The sequence below is a fragment of the Saccopteryx leptura genome, chromosome 2 (assembly GCF_036850995.1).
Source record: "Saccopteryx leptura isolate mSacLep1 chromosome 2, mSacLep1_pri_phased_curated, whole genome shotgun sequence".
NCBI classification, from domain to species: Eukaryota; Metazoa; Chordata; class Mammalia; order Chiroptera; family Emballonuridae; genus Saccopteryx; species Saccopteryx leptura.
In genome coordinates, this window is record NC_089504.1 from 329,712,959 (window position 1) to 329,731,969 (window position 19,011).

Genomic DNA, 19,011 nt, shown 5'->3' on the forward strand with positions numbered 1-19,011 from the left:
CCAACATAGCTTCCATTGTACAAACAAGGAACTACAGCTCAGAGACGTCAAGGGATGTGCACAGTGTTACACAGCTGGTCAGTGGTCATAGTGGATTAGGAAGCCAAGCCTGTCCAATTTCAGGACCCTTGCTCTTAACCATTCTTCTATGCTGACCTCAGATGTGGCCTCTGAGGTAGCAAGCGTCACTGAGGTTACCTCTGAGGGACTCCAGGGAAGTATTATGACAAGTGGGTAACAGCCATGGTCAGCTTTAATTTGACAGCCAAACTGATGGCAACAGTGGCCTTAATGTCATATGCGAGAGGGCAGCCAAGAAGACCACGGAGGAACAGACACCTGAAAATCACTACAAAGTCACCATTCAGCCAGCAAATGTGTAACAAAGGGGACATCTGCAAGCCAGGCTATACGAGGCCATGGAGCAGGACGAAGGCTCTGCTGTGGGGTCAGCAAGTTCGTTCTGACTCAAATTCCAGGCCTGCGTGACCTCGCCAGGTAACCTCAGACAAGTTACTTAACCTCTCCAGCCCTCAGCTTCCTCAAAGAAAAAAATGGGGCGGAGGACAGGGAGAGTGGAAAATCGACTGCAAAGATGGTTGGAAAGATTCCATTACTTGGGCAGCTGTATGAGCTGAGGGCTAACAGGGATCCAATAGCACCCTCAGTTTGGGTGATTCGAGGAAGGTTTTTACAGGGGACTGGACAAAGATGAGGGCGGGATATAGCAAAACCATAGCAGCGCCATGCCCCTGACTAGCGACAGCCCGGGCCATGACCATCCCGAGGAAAAAGGAGAGGATGTGGTCACTAGAACCCTGAAACAAAGTGTGGTCAGTAGATTAATGGCCTTCCAAGAATGTCCACGTCCCAGTCCCTGGAGTCTGTAAATGTGTCCCTCACCTGACCAAAGGGACTTTGCAAGTGTGATTTTTCGATGGGAAGATGATTCTGGATTGTTGGGCAGGACCAGGGTCATCACAAAGGCTCTTATCCAAGGGAGATGGGAGACTGGAGGAGATGTGACACCAGGAGCGGAGCTTGCGGTGGTACGGGGCACCCGCCAGGCCCGGAACGCAGGCGGCCTCAGGAGCTGGAGGAGGTAAGCCACGAATTCTCCCCTGAAGCCTCCAGAACACAGCCCTGTGGACACCTTGGTTTTGGACCCATAAGGCTCATTTCAGACTTCTGACCTCCGGAACCGTAAAGTAACAAATTGCTGTTGTTTTAAGCCACCAAATTTGTGATGATTTCTTACAGCAGCCACAGGAAACTGAGACAGTGAGAGCTGGGTACAGGGGGCTGTGGTCTGGGGTCCGCCAGGCCAGGGGATCCCCTCAGAAAGAAAATGGAGGGAACAGAACCCCAGCTGTACTTTCCACCTGCCCCCAATGTCCTGGTGGGGCTTCCATGGGAAGAACCCAACTAGAAGCTGGAGAGCCACAGCTGTGTCCATGCAGGTCAGCTTCTGGGGCAGAGCGCGGGACAGAGGAGGCAGGGGCGGGTCTGAAGACAAGCAGGAAAACCCAACACAGGTAGGGTAAGATGGACAAACTCTGTTGGCTCACATATGGTAAAAAGTTAGGGGCCACATGTGAGTCGTGAAAAGGAGCAGGACACCTGCATTCCAGCTGGGAAATGAGACTCACCTCCCCTGACAACAGAGCCCCAAAAGACAGACTCACAGCTGTGGCTCGGTGGGTGAAAATCCTTCCAGAGGTTCCTGGGAGGTGGGTCCTCCAAGGGTCTAGCAGCCACTCTGTGGCCAGTCTGCAGGGGTGATCCACCAGAGGCTACCGCCCCTCCTCCTGTCTCATCCACCAGTCTCAGCCCTGGCCACCCCCCTCATACGACACCATCCGAGGATGAGTTTCTGCTGGCTGAGAGAAACTCCCTGGGCTCCAGACATCCACCGAGCTGGCTGTCATCCGAGTGTGGCTCTGGTCAACTGATACCTCCCAGTGTCACCTGTGGACACCCTCAGGTCCTGCCCTCAGAAACCAATATTCATAGGCAAGTTAGCTGATACACACAGCCTGGCACTAGCCAACATGGCAACTGTGCCAATTAGGAAAAGGTTCCTTTTCCTCAAGACACTCTCCTGCCATCTGCTGGGAACGTGTAATAACTACACATATCTAAGATGACAATGAGGCAGACAGGAGCCCCTGGAATCGTGCAACACATAACACGCACGCCTGGAAGTGTCGGCCTGGCAGTCTTTCATAGAGCCCTTAACACAGCTGGCACGATGGTGGCCTTTTTGCTTTGTTATCAGTCTCTTCAGCCACCACGAAAATCGTCATCAATGCCTCCCAGCAAAGGCAGGAACATACCTCTAGATCAGGGGTCCCCAAACTTTTTACACAGGGGGCCAGTTCACTGTCCCTCAGACCGTTGGAGGGCCGCCACATACAGCGCTCCTCTCACTGACCACCAATGAAAGAGGTGCCCCTTCCGGAAGTGTGGCGGGGGTGGGGGGCGGATAAATGGCCTCAGGGGGCCGCATGCGGCCCGTGAGCCGTAGTTTGGGGACGCCTGCTCTAGATTAACACATTGGGTTTACAACCAACTGCCACGAGAGCACACAGAAAGAATATGCTGTCCTGTTACATTTATATGGAGCTGGAGAATGAGGAAGACTAGTCTAGTGTACAGGAGCGCAGGGTCAGAGCGGGACAGTGGTGTGCATTCATTCTCGGCCAGGGCTGGTCAGCCCGTTGACGAGGGAGCCTCACGAGAAATGTGGCAGAAGATCACAGTGTGGGTGGAAGTTAAAAAGGAGGGGGAATGCGAGAATGCCATGGTGGCATTATAGAAAACATGGATAAACACTGGCTAGGAGTCAACACATTGCATCCCAGCCCTGGGCCTGTCAGTGACTCATTGTTGGGACCTGGGACGTGTCCCTTCTTATCTCTGAGCCTCAGTTTCTTTTAACTGCAGAATAAGGTGTTCTGACTGTCCTTGCACATGTAAGAATTGAGATGTTTGCCATAAAGCAATTGATTCCATCAAACAATGTCTCTGCGCTCCCGGTATAGCTCAGGCGTTATTCCAGCTGCTGAGGACACAGCAGTGAACAAAACAGATGAAATTCTCTGCCCTCCAGACCGTGGTCACCCTCAGTGAAAGCTGCCCGCCTCCGACTGCTGAGGAGAGAGACAAAGGCCTCTCTCTGCCTTCAAATGATATTTTTATTGGTGGCAAGAGGACAGGCGAGATTCTTTGTTCATCAGATTCACACACTAATGAGAATACCTGAAGCAATGGAGCAACTGTAATTAGGCCAGGAACTCTGCCTGCTTGAAATGACATAAATAAGAAGGGGGCTTAACCTAACCTTTCCATTAACACCCTGAGAGGGCAGGGAAGGGGCAGGGAGGAAGGCTGAGCAGGGAGCAGCCCCCTCCCAAATCGCAGGTGCTCGGAGGTGGTCCGATGGCCCCTCGCTCGCGGACCACTCAGTCAAGCTGAAAGTCCAGGCTGAGTCTCAGGTACGAGGCTTGGCAAGCCCAGGGAGGAAGAGGGAAAACCAAGCATCCAGATGTCAGTTGTGAGGGAACCCAAACCTGGAGTGCGACGTTGCCATGGTGAGGCCAGGCTCCCACCTGTCTGTGGAGGATCTATCACCTGGGGGAAATCAAGAGCCAGGGAAGGCCCAGGTGGCCCCGCGCACCCCCTGGCTCTCCACTAACCCGCTGGCAGGACTCTTCGGGAGCAGTGGCCTTGTGGGAACGTAAGGGAAGCGCCAGCTCCGCTCTGTGCTCTGTGCGGTTCGGCCCATCCTCACTCACCACTGCTGCGTCCTGAGCAGCTGAAAGGGTCCTGAGCTGTGGACCCACACCGTGTGCGTCAGTGCCAGGCTCGGCCACTCACAGCTGTGTGACCCAGGCCAGCTGCATTTCCACCACACCTCCATGCCCTCCTCACCCCAGCGGACATTCCACTGCTCACCACAAAGTGAGGAGAATCACTCAGAAAGGGTGCCTGTTAGAACCCAGGGCTCCCGCCAGGCCTTCTGCACAGCCTGCTCTGTCGCAGGTTGAACTGCTGGCAAGATGCACCTGACTGAGGTTGCCTGGCCATGTGTCGTGGTCGAGCAGGTGTTGGCCATGGTGTCAACCTCTGGATGCCTGCCAAACCCCTAGATGTCACTTCTGGCTGAGCCTTTCTCGCAGCCTGGAACCGAGAGGGGCCGTGCCCCAGTGGAGCAGAAAAATGCTGACTCCAGTCCCCATTTGTGGCATCTGAATTTAAATTCTGCCCCTGCGCCTGACGAGCTGAGAGACCCTGCACATTTGCCAACCCCTCTCAGCTTTCCTTTCCTCCCTAATCAGCGGGGTCTTGGCAGAAACCAGGACCCACTCGCAGGGGCGGCTGTGGAGAACTGAACGAGGTGCAAGCATGACTGAGGGGACCACAAGCTGGGTGGGAACCAGGGCCATGCCCAGGCTGGAAGGGCCCAGAGGAGGCACCGCTGCGGTGGGGGGCGGAGAGGTGCGAAGGGCTGCCTGACACCGGTGTGACCACTGGTCACAGAGCATAGCCACTCCAAACCTCAGCACAGCCTCCCTCTCCTCCACGCACATCTCCTACCGGCGCTCCCTGCTGCCGATCCTAACTGGAGGCCAGAGGGCCAGGGAGCGAGGAGGCTTCACCTCTCAGGGGAACAGAGCAGGCCAGAGATCGTATCGGGGGCACAGGGAGACTAACTGGCAGTGGTAGGCCCTGTAATGGCCCCCAAAGGAGCCACAGCCTAATCTCCAGAACCTGTGAATAGGTTACCTTCATGGCAAAAGAGACACGGTATACGTGACTAAGTAAAGAGTGATGTGATTGAGATGGGAAGGTGATCCTGGGTTACGCAGTTGGCCCAGCACAGTCACAGGGCGCTTATGAGAGGGAAGCGGCAGGGTGGGAGACATTCACAGGGCACGTGAAGACAGAAGCAGGGGGCACAGGGAGAAGCGGAAGATGCTGCACTGCTGGCTTTGAGGATGGCCACAAGCCAAGGAATGCTGGCAGCTTCTAGAAGCTGGAAAAAATAAGGAAACTGATTCTCCCCTAGAGCTTCCAGAAAGGACAATCTTGCTGACCCACTGGAGGACTTGTGAGCTCCCGATCTGTAAGAGAATAAATCTTGCTGTTTTAAGCCATTAAGTTTGTGGTCATTTGCAATCGCAGCACTAGGGAACTAAGACACCTGCACAAGTCCCAAGAGGAACCCTCTGGCCATCCAGCCTCCTCGCTCACCTTGAGGGCAGTGTAAACTCCAGCGAGACGGGTCAGAAGGGTGGCTCACACCTGGGAGCAAATGCCTTGGTTAACCAGTGACAATTCTCAAACAAAGACTACGGACATGCTCTAAGTTGCTCCCTAATAGAAGATTTATACTTTTCCCCTTCCTTTTATTTTCTTTCTTATAATACATTATGCTCATGTATGGATTGCCTGCAGTGAGAGGCATTGCAATGTAGTATAAAAAGTCCCAGCCTATGCCTGACCAGGAGGCGATACAGTGGATAGAATGTTGACTTAGGACGCTGAGGGCCCAGGTTCGAAACCCCAAGGGCCCGGCTTGAGCATAGGATCATATGAGCATGGAACAATGGCTTGAAGCCTAAGGGCGCTGGCTTAAACACAAGGTCACTGGCTTAAGCGAGGGGTCACTGGCTCAGCTGGAGCCCCCTTGCTGCAACTACAAGTTGATGCTTCTTACCTCTCTCCCTTCCTGTCTGTCTGTCCCCCACTCCTTTGAAAAATATAAAAAATAAAGTCCCAGCCCTGGCCAGGATCTCGGTAGGTTAGAGTGTCATCCCAATATGCCAAGGTTATAGGTTCGATCCCTGGTCAAGTAACATATAAGAATTGTGAAGCCAGTTGCCATGGCCAGTGCCACAGCCGCCTGGCCCATGCAGGTTCGCATTAGATTCAGACGGATGGTAATGAAACAATAGAGCCAAGAACTGGTGGGCCATCAACTTTAATCCTAGCTAGCACCCAGCAGGCAGGTAAAACACACACTGGGCTCCAGAACGCACTCATTCAGTGCTCACAAAGCTACTGACTTATCCAAGTTTCCTAGAATCAAAGGTTTCTAGCTCACCAGACTTATTCACCTCTGTTCCCCATCTCCTTCGCTCTACACAAACTGCACAAACTGGCTTCTCACTCAGCACTCCACCATCTTGGCTGCTTCTCCTGGCCTCCTCCACGTGGCCATTATCTGCTCTCTCCTCTAATGCTAATCTCAAGAACTGAGAGAGTAAGTTCCCAGTCTGCCCCACTTTATGTGCGGAAATCAAAACCTTTAGTCCAATATACAAAATAGGGAAGTCTCTAATACAAAGTCACTTATCTGAGGCATGATGGGATTGTACCACCCCACATCAAAAAGGGTGGGAAAGGCTTAGTCCTAAAACCAAGCCCCAGGCTACAAGGATCCTGCCTGCCCATAGCCTGCCCCCAACACACATTAATATCACCTGGGCGACGGGCTTCCACATGGGCAGCACCATCTTTAACAAAGTGAGCATAATATATTTTATCTGCCCAACAAGAATCAACCAATTAATGCATAAATAAGTGGAACAACAAATTGATCTCTCTCTATATATATATATGCGATCAGTAAATTAAAAAAATGATAATAATAAGCCCCAGCTCAGTCTACCCCAGCTTTCAAGTAGGACCTAGGAAGTTACTAACCTTCTCTGATGAGACTGAGGCATTTTGAATCCATGGTTCTAACCACCTCCTTTCCTATCACCAGCCAGGCTAACCCTGTAGGAGTAAGGGTGGTCACGGCTCATGGAGAGCCATCACATTTGGAGCCCAAAGCTTTCTCTGGGAGGTACCACCAACCCCCAGCTCCCAGCCCAGGGACTACAGTCTGCTTATTCTCTGCTGCCCCCTGCTGGACACTGAAAACACAAAGGCTTCCAGCTAGATCCCTGCAAGTGGTTGAAAGGGAACCTCAGGAGATGCCCCCTTGCAACCTCCTGCATCCACCTGCCCAGACATGGCCAGCCAGGACCTCCCTGGAGGCTGTCGTCAGAGCCCCCAAGGATGCTAGTGCAGGGACCAGAGACCTGGGTGGAAGGCTTCCTGATGTGGGGCCCTGGGTCAGCTCTCCCCACTTGCATCCATCTCCTCTCACCAGTAAAATGGGATAAAATGGGGTATAAATGCCATGGATTCTGAGTAGTGGTGCTCTCTTACCATTCTCTGCTTTTGGGTGATAGAAACAATAAGATGAGGTGTCCCTGCACCCCGCCTTCTCTCTCTCACACACACATGAATTTAAACAAGAGAAGCACACTAATAAGTAAGAAGTTGCTTAATTAGGCAGACATTACCAGCAATAATTCTACTGACCAGGCTCCAAGAGGGCTGCCTTCAGAGAGGACGAGTTCTGAGCAGGACCATGAGTAGGAGGCACGCAGCTGAGGGCACGCCAAAGGCAAGGTTTTCTTGATCTCCAGCATAAAGAAAGATGGACAAGTAGGACTGCTGGGCCAGGCGAGCCTGCAGTAAAGCTGACTGAGAAAGTCACGAACCAACAAAATGTGGCTTGATTCCCACCCACTGGATGGCGAGTAAGAAGGAATTCCTGGCACTTTTTTTTTTTTAACAGCAATGTCCCTAATGACTGCTCCAGTTTGGGACAGGAAAGGGGTCTCCAGTGGTCTCAACACCTCCTCAAGTACTAATGCCTCCTGGCTCGCAGGTGTCCTTGCCCCTACCCCTCTTTTGTCCTGGGCTTACAAATCTCCTGGAGCATCAAGAGCAGAGACTTGCCCGTAGCATGAGCAGGGCCCTGGGACACATTCAGTCATCAGTCCTGCTGGGCACACCACAGATGAATTGAGATTCTTGCTGTCCCCAGAAGAGGGGTAACCAGTGGGAATACTGCATACAGAAAACAGAAAGGACAATGGAGGCTGGGAAGTCTGCAGGCCATAGTTTCTGGTCCGCAAATAGTGACCCTGCCAAGCTTTTCATCTCCTGAGCCATGGTTGAGCCTAGGGTGGCTCAGACATCATCTATGCCTCTATCCCAGGGCAGTTAGAAACAGGGAAAAATCCCCTGCCGCCCCCTGCTGGCCATTCAAGAGAAAAGGTCCCAGGACATTCCTCCTGCTTCTGCAGGTCACACATAGTACTCCATTCCTTTGACACCCCCCCCTCTCTTAAACCTTCTCTGGGTTCTTGCAAGCCCATTAGACATTAAGCATAAATCAACCAAAAATTAACCCTCTTTCCTTATTCCTCAAATGTCCTAGTGCAGCAAAAGCCAGAGAGAAGAGAAAAATTAAAACACTCCCGTTAAGAGATCTGCTGCTACTTCTGATGCTAAAAATCTCATCAGTGACTTGGGGTCATGAATTTGGAACCACAGAGAAAGAAACGCAATCACAGCGCCACAGGGTCCTCGGGGAAACAACCTCACATGCCCATTTCAATGTAAATACTGTTTATTGATTTTCAATTTTTACACTCAACCTTTGGACAAAACACAGAAGACTGAGTTTTTGTTACAGGCAGAGAATAGATAGTAACAGCCCGGAGGATGGAAAAGTGAAGGTAGTCAGACTGTTAGGTAAGCAGAGGTGGGGAATGGAGAGTGGGAGTTGGGGCCCCCTGGGCCGCCGCCTCCCACCTGTACAGAAGAAAGTCAATGGGGTTCCACAGAGAATTCTAGAGGAAGTGGATGAAATTACAAAAACAACCAAGCAAAGAACCAAAACTATAGCTATCCAAAATTTGGAGAAGGGAAAGGGAAGACTGAGAAAGCATCAAAGCATCACAGTCGCATCTTTCCTTGACATGGGGTAAAGTGACACGTGGAGAAATTGTGGTTTAAACATAATATTTAAAGAGAGAGAAAACTACCAAAAAGAGTTAAAAAAAAAAAAAAAAGGGTCAAACTGCTGGCTCTGGGCTTAGAAATGGGAAAGGTCAGGCAGGAAAGTTTAGCTTTATTCATAAGCCCTTTAGGTATGTATTATTTTGATTTTTTAAATTGTATAAAGTGATGCCAAAACCCGGCCAGCTGAGCCAGAAATGGCCAGGCCCTCTGCTGGCTGCCCAGCATCCTCCTGTCTGGCCGGCACAAAGGGGTCAGCGCGGTGTGGGGTTCCCCGGCGGGAGGCGGGACCTGGGCGGGCCAGCACCCCCGCCGGACCCCAGCATGCTCCGGCAGCGAAGCCGCTCCTCCTCCCGCTTCTCCTCCAGGCGGCTCTCCAGCAGCCGCAGCTCTCTGTGCACCGCCTTCCGCATGCCCGGCTCCAGCTCCAGCACCTTCGCCAGGTCTGCCTTGGCCTCTGCCTCATTCCACACCTCCATGTGAGCCCGGGCGCGCACGTAATAGGCCTTCACGATGCCTGTGGGGAGGATCAAGCTGGACTTGTCATCCAGACCCAGAGGCAGCGCCACCTGCTGGTCCTTACCAGCTTACAAAACCCTTAACCTTGATCATGATCCTTAACTTCCCGGTACCACCTGAGTCCACATCGTCAACGGTAAAATGGGAATGATAATAAGAGCAGTAGTGGCCACCCTTGCGTGGACCCCTCCAAGTTCTCATAACTAATTCTATATTCATAACTTTGTATTCTTTTTCTTATGGAGGTTCCCCAAATGTGTGTGCTTCAGGGCCTATCCCTGCACCCGTCCCCTACGGGTATTAGGCGGATAAGTGACATGACAAATGCAGAGACTCTAGTGCCTGGCACCCAGTAAGTGTTTGATGTTGTTCCTACAAATTCCAATACTACCATCTTCACATACAGCATTGTGGTGCTGACATATCTGGGCTTCACACATACTGGTATTTACTTAATAGTGTTCTCTATATTGGTGGCCCTTTTTCTAAAAGACCTGTTTACTGCTCCACACAATCACAGGTTTGGTGAGTTACTTATATAGTTGTCCTAACGCACATTAAAATATAATACCTCTACAATAAGCACTGCTCATCCGTCACCGTGACACGGGCGCAGGCTTGGTAAACTGCTGGGAGGCAGTAAGTCCAGGCACCGGGACGGCGTCTGAGGGGCGCGCGGAGGTCGGTGCCAGTGAGCGCGCAGGCCCGGGCCAGCCCCGCCCCCACCCGCACCGCCACCCACCTGGGTGGTGCCGGAGGATGTCAGTGGTGTGCTCCAGCACCTCGTAGTACTCCTCCCTTTTCAGCAGGCACTGGCAGTAGTTGAGAATAAGGGTGTTGATCATTTTTTCCAGCTTCAGCCACTGCGCCTCCCAGGGCTTCTCCTGCCATGGAGAAAGGACGCCGTGAGCACACGCTGCTGCTGGGCACCGCCTCCCCCATGGCCCCAGCCCGGGCAGGGCTGCGCCCCTGATGGTGGGCAGCCTCCCACCTTGGTCTGCAGGTTCCTTAGGCAGACGATGGCTTCCTGGTACTTGGTGGAGGCCTCCTCGTGGCGGCCCAGCTTGAAGAGCCTGTTTCCTTCCCCGTGTAGGATAGGCACCGCCTGCATCTTCTCCGTGTTGCTCAGGTTCCACGTCTCCCTCTGGTACTCGCTCGGGGCCTCCACCTGGCCCAAGAGCGGCAGATCAGCAACGTGGGGCTGGGGGTGCCTGCACCCTCACAAGCAGGGGCCCCAGCCCACCTCACTGACGCCAGCCCTGCATTCTCCACAGTGAGGTTGCGCCAGCAAAACCATGCTTGCTGATCAAACACATGGAAACGGGGGAAGGAACCAACAGGGCCCAAGGGCCCAACGCTAAATCTGTGCGTTTGTGCAAATCAGGAAAAGGCACCTCTTTGTCAACACACTTTACTTCCAACATTCAGAAAGTTGCCATAATACCGGTGTCATTAGAATAAGACACTGTATTGCTATCTGCTGGAAAGTTGTCATTATACAAATACAAACACAATGTCTATAATGTGATGCCCTTGTTCAGTGCACAAACTGCGCTGCTGTTCAAATAGGCCCCTGGCTGACATGGTGACGGTTCTCTTATTTGTATTCACTCATGTATCCTTCAGGCTGAGCCTCAGCCTTGCCAGAGCTGAGCCCTGACCCGGGCTTGACCCCCTCCCACCGCCCCATACATGTGGGCTGTCAGTCACTTGGGGTGAGGGGTGTGGACAGTTCCATGCTGCCTCTCCTGATAATAGAGAATTGGTCTGAACCCACAAACCACAGGGACAGGGGTTGAGGACATAATTCTAAACATTTGAAGACAAAAATGGAAGTAGAGAACCAATAGAAGGAAAATGTCTCCAAAATAAAAAAACAAGTGATATTTTTAAAAATTGGTCCCAAATGGGCTTTTCCTTTGGAAAAGGCAGAGTATCATTTTTGGGAGGAAGGTGTTCAAATTCCAATTCTCTTGTGGTTTATGAGCCATTTCTGGGTGAGGGACAGTGACCGGTGGGGTCAGGCTCCCATGATGCCTGCTGACCCCCCGTTGCTCTCTCATGCTGGATCAGCAGTCTCCCCCCCTGCCCCCCCACAACCCCACCTGCAGCAGCTCAATAATGAAAATCAGAGGCTGCGGCTCCTTCTGCAGCTCGTCCAGGTCCTCGTAGCCCAGCGTATGGTAGGTGAACATGTTGGCCAGCCCGCAGGTGTGCGTGTGCCACTTGGTGGGGTCCTTGCCTTCAGCTATCTGCCGCAAGCTCTGGGACAGGATGGGGTAGACCCCTGTGTGCTGCGAGAAAGACAGCGGGTGGCATCAGGGCTGTCCGCTCAGAGATGGCTGGGTCTCTATGAGCTCCCGCTCCGAGCCCCCCAGAAGTATCCGCTACCCCACTATACTTGGCCCATGGCTACGACCATCTATTGCCTTCAACCTCCTCCCTCTACTAATAGCTGCAAGTAACTATGTACCAGGCAAAGCACTCTAAACCTATTAGCTCCTTCAATCATTAAGATGACCTCACAAGGGAGGCACTACTCTAAAGACCCTTTTACAGATGAGGAACCTAGAGCCCAGAAAGATTAAGTAACTTGCTTAAGGTCACACAGCTAGGAAATGAAAGAACCATGATTCAAACCCAGCTTCAGAGGCCACAGTCTAACCACAATGCCACGCTGCCTCTGCTGACCCTCGTAGTCAACTCTGAGTTTCTCTCCCAAGGAGACCCTGAGTCCATAAAGCCTGTGACTCACAGGCAGGGAGATGTGGAGGGAGGTGGGAGGACCTTCTGGGGTTGAGAGGCTTAGGTTGGCTTCCTGACAGTGCTGCTGATTAGCAGTCAGCCCATGCCACCCCCCCACCCAGCTCCAGAGCCCACCCCACCTCACTACACCTGTCCAATAGGGCTGTTGTAGATGAGGTGGTGCTGATATAGGTCCAGCTCACCACAGCTTCAGTCAGCTCAGGGACTGGAGTAGTCACCCTCGAGGTAGAGAAAGCCTGGGAAAACCAGCCTGCTGGCCTCAGGCCAGGCCTGTGCCACGCTGGGCCTCAGCTGCCCCATCCGCGAGCTGGAAAGCTGTACAAGGTGGCCTCTAGAACCCCTCTCCTTGGACTGTGTCTTGACCTGGCCAACCTCAGGCTTCCACATGGCAACCCCAGTAAAGACACACTATTAGGAGGTAGCGGCGCAGAAATAGTTCAGCGTGGCCACCAAGTCACCAGCATGAGGATGAAGGTCACTTCCCCTGCCCCCACCACCCAGGATCAGCCCTGAATGCCCTTCTCTTCCTTGTGAGAGAGATGCCCAGATGGCGGTTAAGCTTACTGGGATTAAGGCTGGACTGTAGGAGGGAGAGGCCCCAGGATCAGCTTGCTACGGGGAGGAACCACTCAGCCCTGAAGAAGTGGCCTCACCCCCAGGCCCCGGCTTCCAGCAAGGCAGCTGTGAGCTGTGGACCCCAAGGTCAGGTGCCATTTTGGCCATGACCTCAAAGGCCTTGTCCTGCTGAACGCCTACTCTCTGAGTACTGCCAGGGCCTGGTCAGCATAGTGGGCTGTGGAATGCCACCAGAAATGGGGTAAAATTGCAGGAAGGAAGATAAAGTCCAGAGAAGGGGCATAGCTCCAGAATCCTACCCCTACCCAGGCAGCACCTCAGAGGGAGGAAGGAGTGGGGAGCTCTCAGATCCGTGCCCACTCTTGCAGGCCAGCGGGGCAGCCAGAGTCACAGGAGAGTCTCTCTGGAGCTAGACGCCAGCCCCCGGGGTGTGACGAGGGCAGGGGCGCGCAGGACCACTGCCCCGCTCTGGGGCTTCAAGCCTGGTTCTTCTGTATGAGGGGCTGTATCTCTACCGGAGGCTAGCCAACCGGCATGCTACAAGCCTTACTCAGCTCCCAAATGGGTATGTTTCATCCTCATATTGTGAGGGTTTTTGTTCATGAGTTGCCAACATTTAAATATTGAGAGAGTTTACACGCTAACGAAGATTTCTGGCTTGTCTCAAAAACTTAGCATCTCCAGCTCCACTGGGCCTGACCCTTTCCCACGGGAACTACCCCATGGGGGCTGAGGGGCAGCAATCTCCAGGCAACCAGGGTTCCTGGCCCCCGGGGGCATTTGAGTTTGCAACCCTTGGCCTCATAAGATGGGCACCTGCAAAAGTTCTCACACAGAGACGGGTGTCCTAGGGAGTGGGAGCTGGTGGGGAAGAGGGAGGGAGGTGTGTGAGGACAGAAGCTCCCAGAGCCCCTGACTCACTCTGCCTCTCCGGTTTAGGGGAGGGGGGAGGAAGGCCCTGTGTCTTCAGAGACCCAAACTTCAAGGTGATCCAGTGAGGACCGTCCGAGCAGAGGGTTCTGCAGAGCATGACAGATAGACACTGCTGGGGGAGGGGGGTGGAACCTGGCCTCTTACGTCCTTTGTCAGGTAGACATGCTTGCCCCACGGGTCGCTTAGTCTTTCCAAAACTCAGATTCTGAAATGAAGAGATGCCCATAAAAAACAGGGACCAACTGAATGAACCCTGCCAAGCCTTTCCACACTTCCTGGCCTGGATGCTGGCTCTGGTTTCACTTCTAGACCGGGTGAACCCCTATTCATCCTTCAAGACCCAGCTCAACATCATCTTCTCGAAGAAGTCCCCCTAAGACCCCAAAGCAGTTAGTTGTCCCTCCCCTGTGGCCCTAAAGCATCCTGCCCTTATATCAATATAATTGTGCCATGGCACTGCTGTCCTGCACTGAACCTGTTTAGGTGTCTGCTCCTCCGCCAGAACTCACATTCCTTGAAGGACAGGGACTTTGCCTGTTTTATTCCTAACACTCAGAACAGGACAAATCTGGTGCTCAGTGCATATTTTCTAGAGAGATAGATAGATAAATAGGATGGGTGGATGCTTAGTGATGGAAGACTGGACTATGAATAATATTGGTTGAATAAAGGGATAGATTAATGATACCTGAGTGAGTGGATGGATAGAAGGATAAAAAAATGAATGTGTAAGTAAGTAAATGACTCAGAAAGGAGTATGTGTATGTGTGTATGCGTGTGGGTGCATGTGCACGTGAGTATGTGCAGAATCATGGCAGCTGTGGATTTAGAGATGTGGGGTGCTACTGGAAAACCCAACAGTCAATGTGGTATAAAAGTTACCAGCCTGTAAGATGAGTGATGCGTTCATGTGACTATTGATGTGGCCAAAAGAACACAGACACCACAGGAACTAAAGCGTCATGCCCACATTATGGGAATAACAGCAGCTTGAGCTTTTGCAAACAACAGATCAATCCACCATTCAAGAATTTACTGACAGCTTTCTATGAACTCAGCTGTCCTGTACAGTGTGTCCATAAAGTCATGGTGCACTTTTGACCGATCACAGGAAAGCAACAAAAGATGATAGAAATGCGAAATCTGCACCAAATGAAAGGAAAACCCTCCCAGTTTCTGTAGAATGATGTGGCAGCATGTACGCATGCGCAGATGATGACATAACACAGTGTATACAGCGGAGCAGCCCACGGCCATGCCAGTCAAGATGTGGACGGTACAGAGGAAAGTTCAGTGTGTTCTGTGGCTCGCTAAATTCGAATCCATGATCAAAATGCAGTGTGAATATCGGCGTGTTTATAATGAAGTGCCACCAAATAGGAATAACATTACTTGGTTGGATAAGCAGTTGAAGGAAACCTGGCAGTTTGGTGGAGAAACCCCGTTCTGGTAGGCCATCAGTCAGTGACGAGTCTGTAGAGGCTATATGGGATAGCTACCTAAGGAGCCCTAAAAAATCTGTGCGTGAGCCCACATCGAACTGCACTGAATAGGTATGAAACTGGGAGAGTTTTCCTTTTATTTGGTGCAGATTTCACATTTCTATCGTCTTTTGTTGCTTTCCTGTGACCGGTCAAAAGTGTACCATGACTTTACGGACACACTGTATTACTAAATATGCATGTCGAGAGGGGGCCCTTGTGATGACCAAGCCTCAAGCATATGGCCCAAATTAGAGGTACAGATGGGTTTAAAAAGTGCAGGAACTCCTCATTGTAAGCAGTCAATAGATAGCATTTTAAACTAACTGAAGCCACAAATAAGCCAATCCTCTGAAGATTTAACTTGTTAAATAAAACATCTTTCTAAAAATTTAAAACATCAGGATGAAGAATAACCCAGAGATTGATGCTCAGGAAAAATGTTAAAGTAGCACAGCATCTGCCAAGTCAATGAAGAAATGAATAACACATGGGGTCCCCTGATGATAGGGGACAGCATTACAGCCTCACTCTATCAGACATTGTGAGGAGAAAGACGCTGGATAAGGAGTGAAGGGATCAGGGTCCTCACCCTGATTCTGTCCCTTAACTGCTTCACCTAAAGCAAGTTCCTTTTCTTCTCTGAGCCATAAGTTTCCTCATCAGTCAGATGAGGGAGTTAGTCTCTAAAAATCTTCTAGTTCAGCCCTGGCCGGTTGGCTCAGCGGTAGAGCGTCGGCCTGGTGTGCGGGGGACTCGGGTTCGATTCCCGGCCAGAACACATAGGAGAAGCCCCCATTTACTTCTCCACCCCCCCCCTCCTTCCTTTCTGTCTCTCTCTTCCCCTCCTGCAGCCAAGGCTCCATTAGAGCAAAAGATGGCCCGGGCGCTGGGGATGGCTCCTTGGCCTCTGCCCTAGGCGCTAGAGTGGCTCTGGTCGCGGCAGAGCGATGCCCCAGATGGGCAGAGTATCGCCCCCTGGTGGGCATGCCGGGTGGATCCCGGTCGGGCACATGCGGGAGTCTGTCTGACTGTCTCTCCCGGTTTCCAGCTTCAGGGGAAAAAAAAAAAATCTTCTAGTTCAATATAATAATAGCTCCTACTTTTCCATTGCCCCGGATCATGATTAGCCCTGGTGTACATCCTATCTTATAATCCCTACAATATACCCACAGAAAGCAAACCCAGGGAGCATGCCGGCGCGGCCCACTTACGATGGTGTCACACCAGAACTCGGCCACCTCCCTGAGCCGCATGGACGTCAGCAGGACCTCCCAGACCTCCAGCTTGAACATGTTTCCGATGATGATGTGCATGGGCTGGCCCACCTGCCTGCTGTCGTCGATCACCGTCCGCTCCTCGTCGCATTTCATGGTGCGGAAATGAAAGGTCACCTGGTCACCCAGAGAGCGGACCCTGGTCTAGACACTGCTCCCCAAGGCCCACCCAGCAGAAGCCGCCCCACTGTCACCAACTCTCAGGATTGTCCTTAAGGGTCAGCTCACCCAGCGTCAATCAGATGCCTCAGAACCCCGAGCATCCCCACTTACAATCCCCCAGGGACAAAACACCCACTCCCTTCTAAATGACCCCATCTCATTCTTGGCAGCTCTGTAGGTCCTTAAATAAGCCCAAAATCTGAGGCCACAGACACAGTGTGCCATCGTCTAGGGAAGCCCACCAGAGATTTGTGGCCCAACACCATGCCCCCTGAGGGCCCCTCCTTCTCACTCAACATTCGGGGCTCCAGAAAATTCCCAAAGGCCTTCCCCCATCCCAGGCTGCACTTTAATATGCAGAGTGCCAAAAAATGCCCAATGAATGGGCTCTGGTTCAAAGCTTCCCAGATGCCATAGGGTTGAGAGTTCCAGGAGGGCTTGCTCAGCCATTTTTTTGGCAAAGAGAACGGACCCTGGTCTGTCTGCAATGCTATGTGACCCAGCAGAAAGTCAGGGGCTTCTATGGAGGGCCCCAGCGTGGTCTGGGAGGATGGGCCCCACTCACTCGAGATCCAGTGATGAAGTTTGGGAGCTCCCCCAGGCCCCCGTGCAGAATGGTTTTCTTGACCCCTTCCACATTCAGGAGCAGAGCAGCATCCATGGCTCCGGGTGGAGGGAGCTGTCCAGCTCAGGCTGAGATAATCTCACCGGAGGAAGGCATTCAGGCTGAGACCCGGGGATTTGCCCTGCCTGGGGGGCGAGAATTAGAGGAGGAAGGCGGGATAGCGCCCCAAGCTGGCCCCAGGCTGCTCATCAGAGTCACTGTGGGCAGCCTAGTCTTCTGCCCCCTCCATCCACTGCCTCTCCCTGCACGCGGGGCGCCTGCCTGGCACTACTGCATCAGCTCTGGTTTTGTCCCACCTCAAGAAGAGAGGAAGTCACCTGGAGCTTCCCTAGAGAAGAGAGGGGAGAGGGAGAGAGCAAGAGAGAGGCCTCAGGCCACCAAAGGAGGAAAGGAGAAGTGACCCAAAGCCCCTCTGTCCTGCTGGTCCCTAGTGCTGTCCCTGGTCTCCAACTCTTAGTCCCTTTGAGCCCAGGCCAGGGCCCCGTCGCCTTTGTGGTCCCTGCTTTTCCTCTTTTCTATTTCCTCCTGCTCTTCTTCCCAAACTCGATCCACCCACAAGAGGATGCAACACTGTGGAGGGAAGGAAGACTGGCAGGTGTCGAGCTTGGGAGGACACAGAACGGACTATGAGAAGGGGCCGGCTTGGAGAAAGCTGAAAAGCCCTTCCCCAGCCCCACTCCTGCCTTCAGTCCGTGGTCTGGCTGGGGGCAGTGGGGCTCTCCTGTCCCCTTTGGAAGGTCTCTACCCTATTCCCGGGGACCCAGGCAAACCTTATTCACAGCATCAGGGAACCCCTTTCTGGTCTAAGGTGAAAAACCATGTGAAGACTTGGTGTTTGGCCCTGGCCAGATAGCTTAGTTGGTTAGAGCATCGTTCTAAAGCACAGAGGTTGCCGGTTCGATCCCTGATCAGGGCATACACAGGGGCAGATCAATGTTCCTGTCTCTCTCTCTCTCTCTCTCCCTTCTTCTCAGAAAAATCAATAAATAAATGGATTTAAAATTTTTTTTAAATACTGTACTTGGTGTTTGGCGCCACCTTGTGGCAGGTTCAATTTTTCATACCTGGGCTTTCCAAGGTTCTGAGAGTGATGAGGATTCTGAGCACAGAACCTTTCTCTTTTGGACCCCTGACTGACTTGTTTCCTGGAGAGGGAACACAAAACCCTGCGGCAGGGAGAGATGAGAAACTGGGGGAGCCAGATAAAGCTGCCTTCAAAGGGCTGATCCTGCCTCTTATTTCCCGACCTGGTGGCCTTAGCTGTCTCCTATCCCTAACTCCACTTCCCAACTGAAACGGGATAATCAGTCTTTCCTGCTTCCATATCCTGGAAGTTGAGAGGCATCCCCCTGAAGCAGTGAATGGCACCCCAAAACCCAACACGCTTGAAAGTCTCCCATGAGGAGCTACTGGCACAGAGGAGGCCTAGCCTGAGCCAACTAGTCTGGGACCCAGAACCCAGACTGGGGCAGTAAATCAGGCCCCTCCAGCAGCCCTTCCTGAATACTCGGACCCTCCCACCCATGAGGCTTAGCTCCGCCCCTCTCTGCGGGCAGGGGATCGGGGTGGAGGGTGCAGAGCTCCTCCTCTTCCGTTCCATCCTTTCTCCAGCCACACAGCAACCTAGAGCTGTCTGTGTGCATAGGAGGTAAGATACACACTTAAATGAAAAACTGCAAAGAAAAATAAAAGTGATTACCGTGAAGCCTGGGGAGGGTGAGAAAGCAGACACACAGCAGGAAGCGGGGGGGCTGCTTCTGGGGCCAGGCAAAGTTCTGTTTCTTCACCTGGGTGATGGTTA

The 19,011-nt window shown here is 52.5% G+C and overlaps 1 protein-coding gene across 1 annotated transcript; it reads right to left on the reverse strand.

Moving 5' to 3' along the window:
* Positions 1–8,461: 8,461 nt before the first annotated feature.
* AIPL1 (aryl hydrocarbon receptor interacting protein like 1) lies at positions 8,462–17,305 on the reverse strand. Its single transcript, XM_066363388.1, has 6 exons — positions 17,151–17,305; positions 16,361–16,540; positions 11,496–11,684; positions 10,382–10,558; positions 10,133–10,274; positions 8,462–9,388 (listed from the first exon to the last, which is right to left on the reverse strand). Exons 1-6 carry the CDS (start codon positions 17,244–17,246, stop codon positions 9,126–9,128), a joined length of 1,047 nt encoding a protein of 348 aa, XP_066219485.1. The 5' UTR covers positions 17,247–17,305; the 3' UTR covers positions 8,462–9,125.
* Positions 17,306–19,011: the final 1,706 nt, after the last annotated feature.

Excerpts from the sequence above, each read along its gene's own strand:
- AIPL1 (XM_066363388.1), bottom strand. The coding sequence starts at position 17,246 with ATGGATGCTGCTCTGCTCCTGAATGTGGAAGGGGTCAAGAAAACCATT. Across the intron at positions 10,275-10,381 it reads TAAGGAACCTGCAGACCAAG|GAGAAGCCCTGGGAGGCGCA; the intron begins GTGGGAGGCTGC and ends TCTCCATGGCAG. Across the intron at positions 9,389-10,132 it reads CATCCTCCGGCACCACCCAG|GCATCGTGAAGGCCTATTAC; the intron begins GTGGGTGGCGGT and ends TCCTCCCCACAG.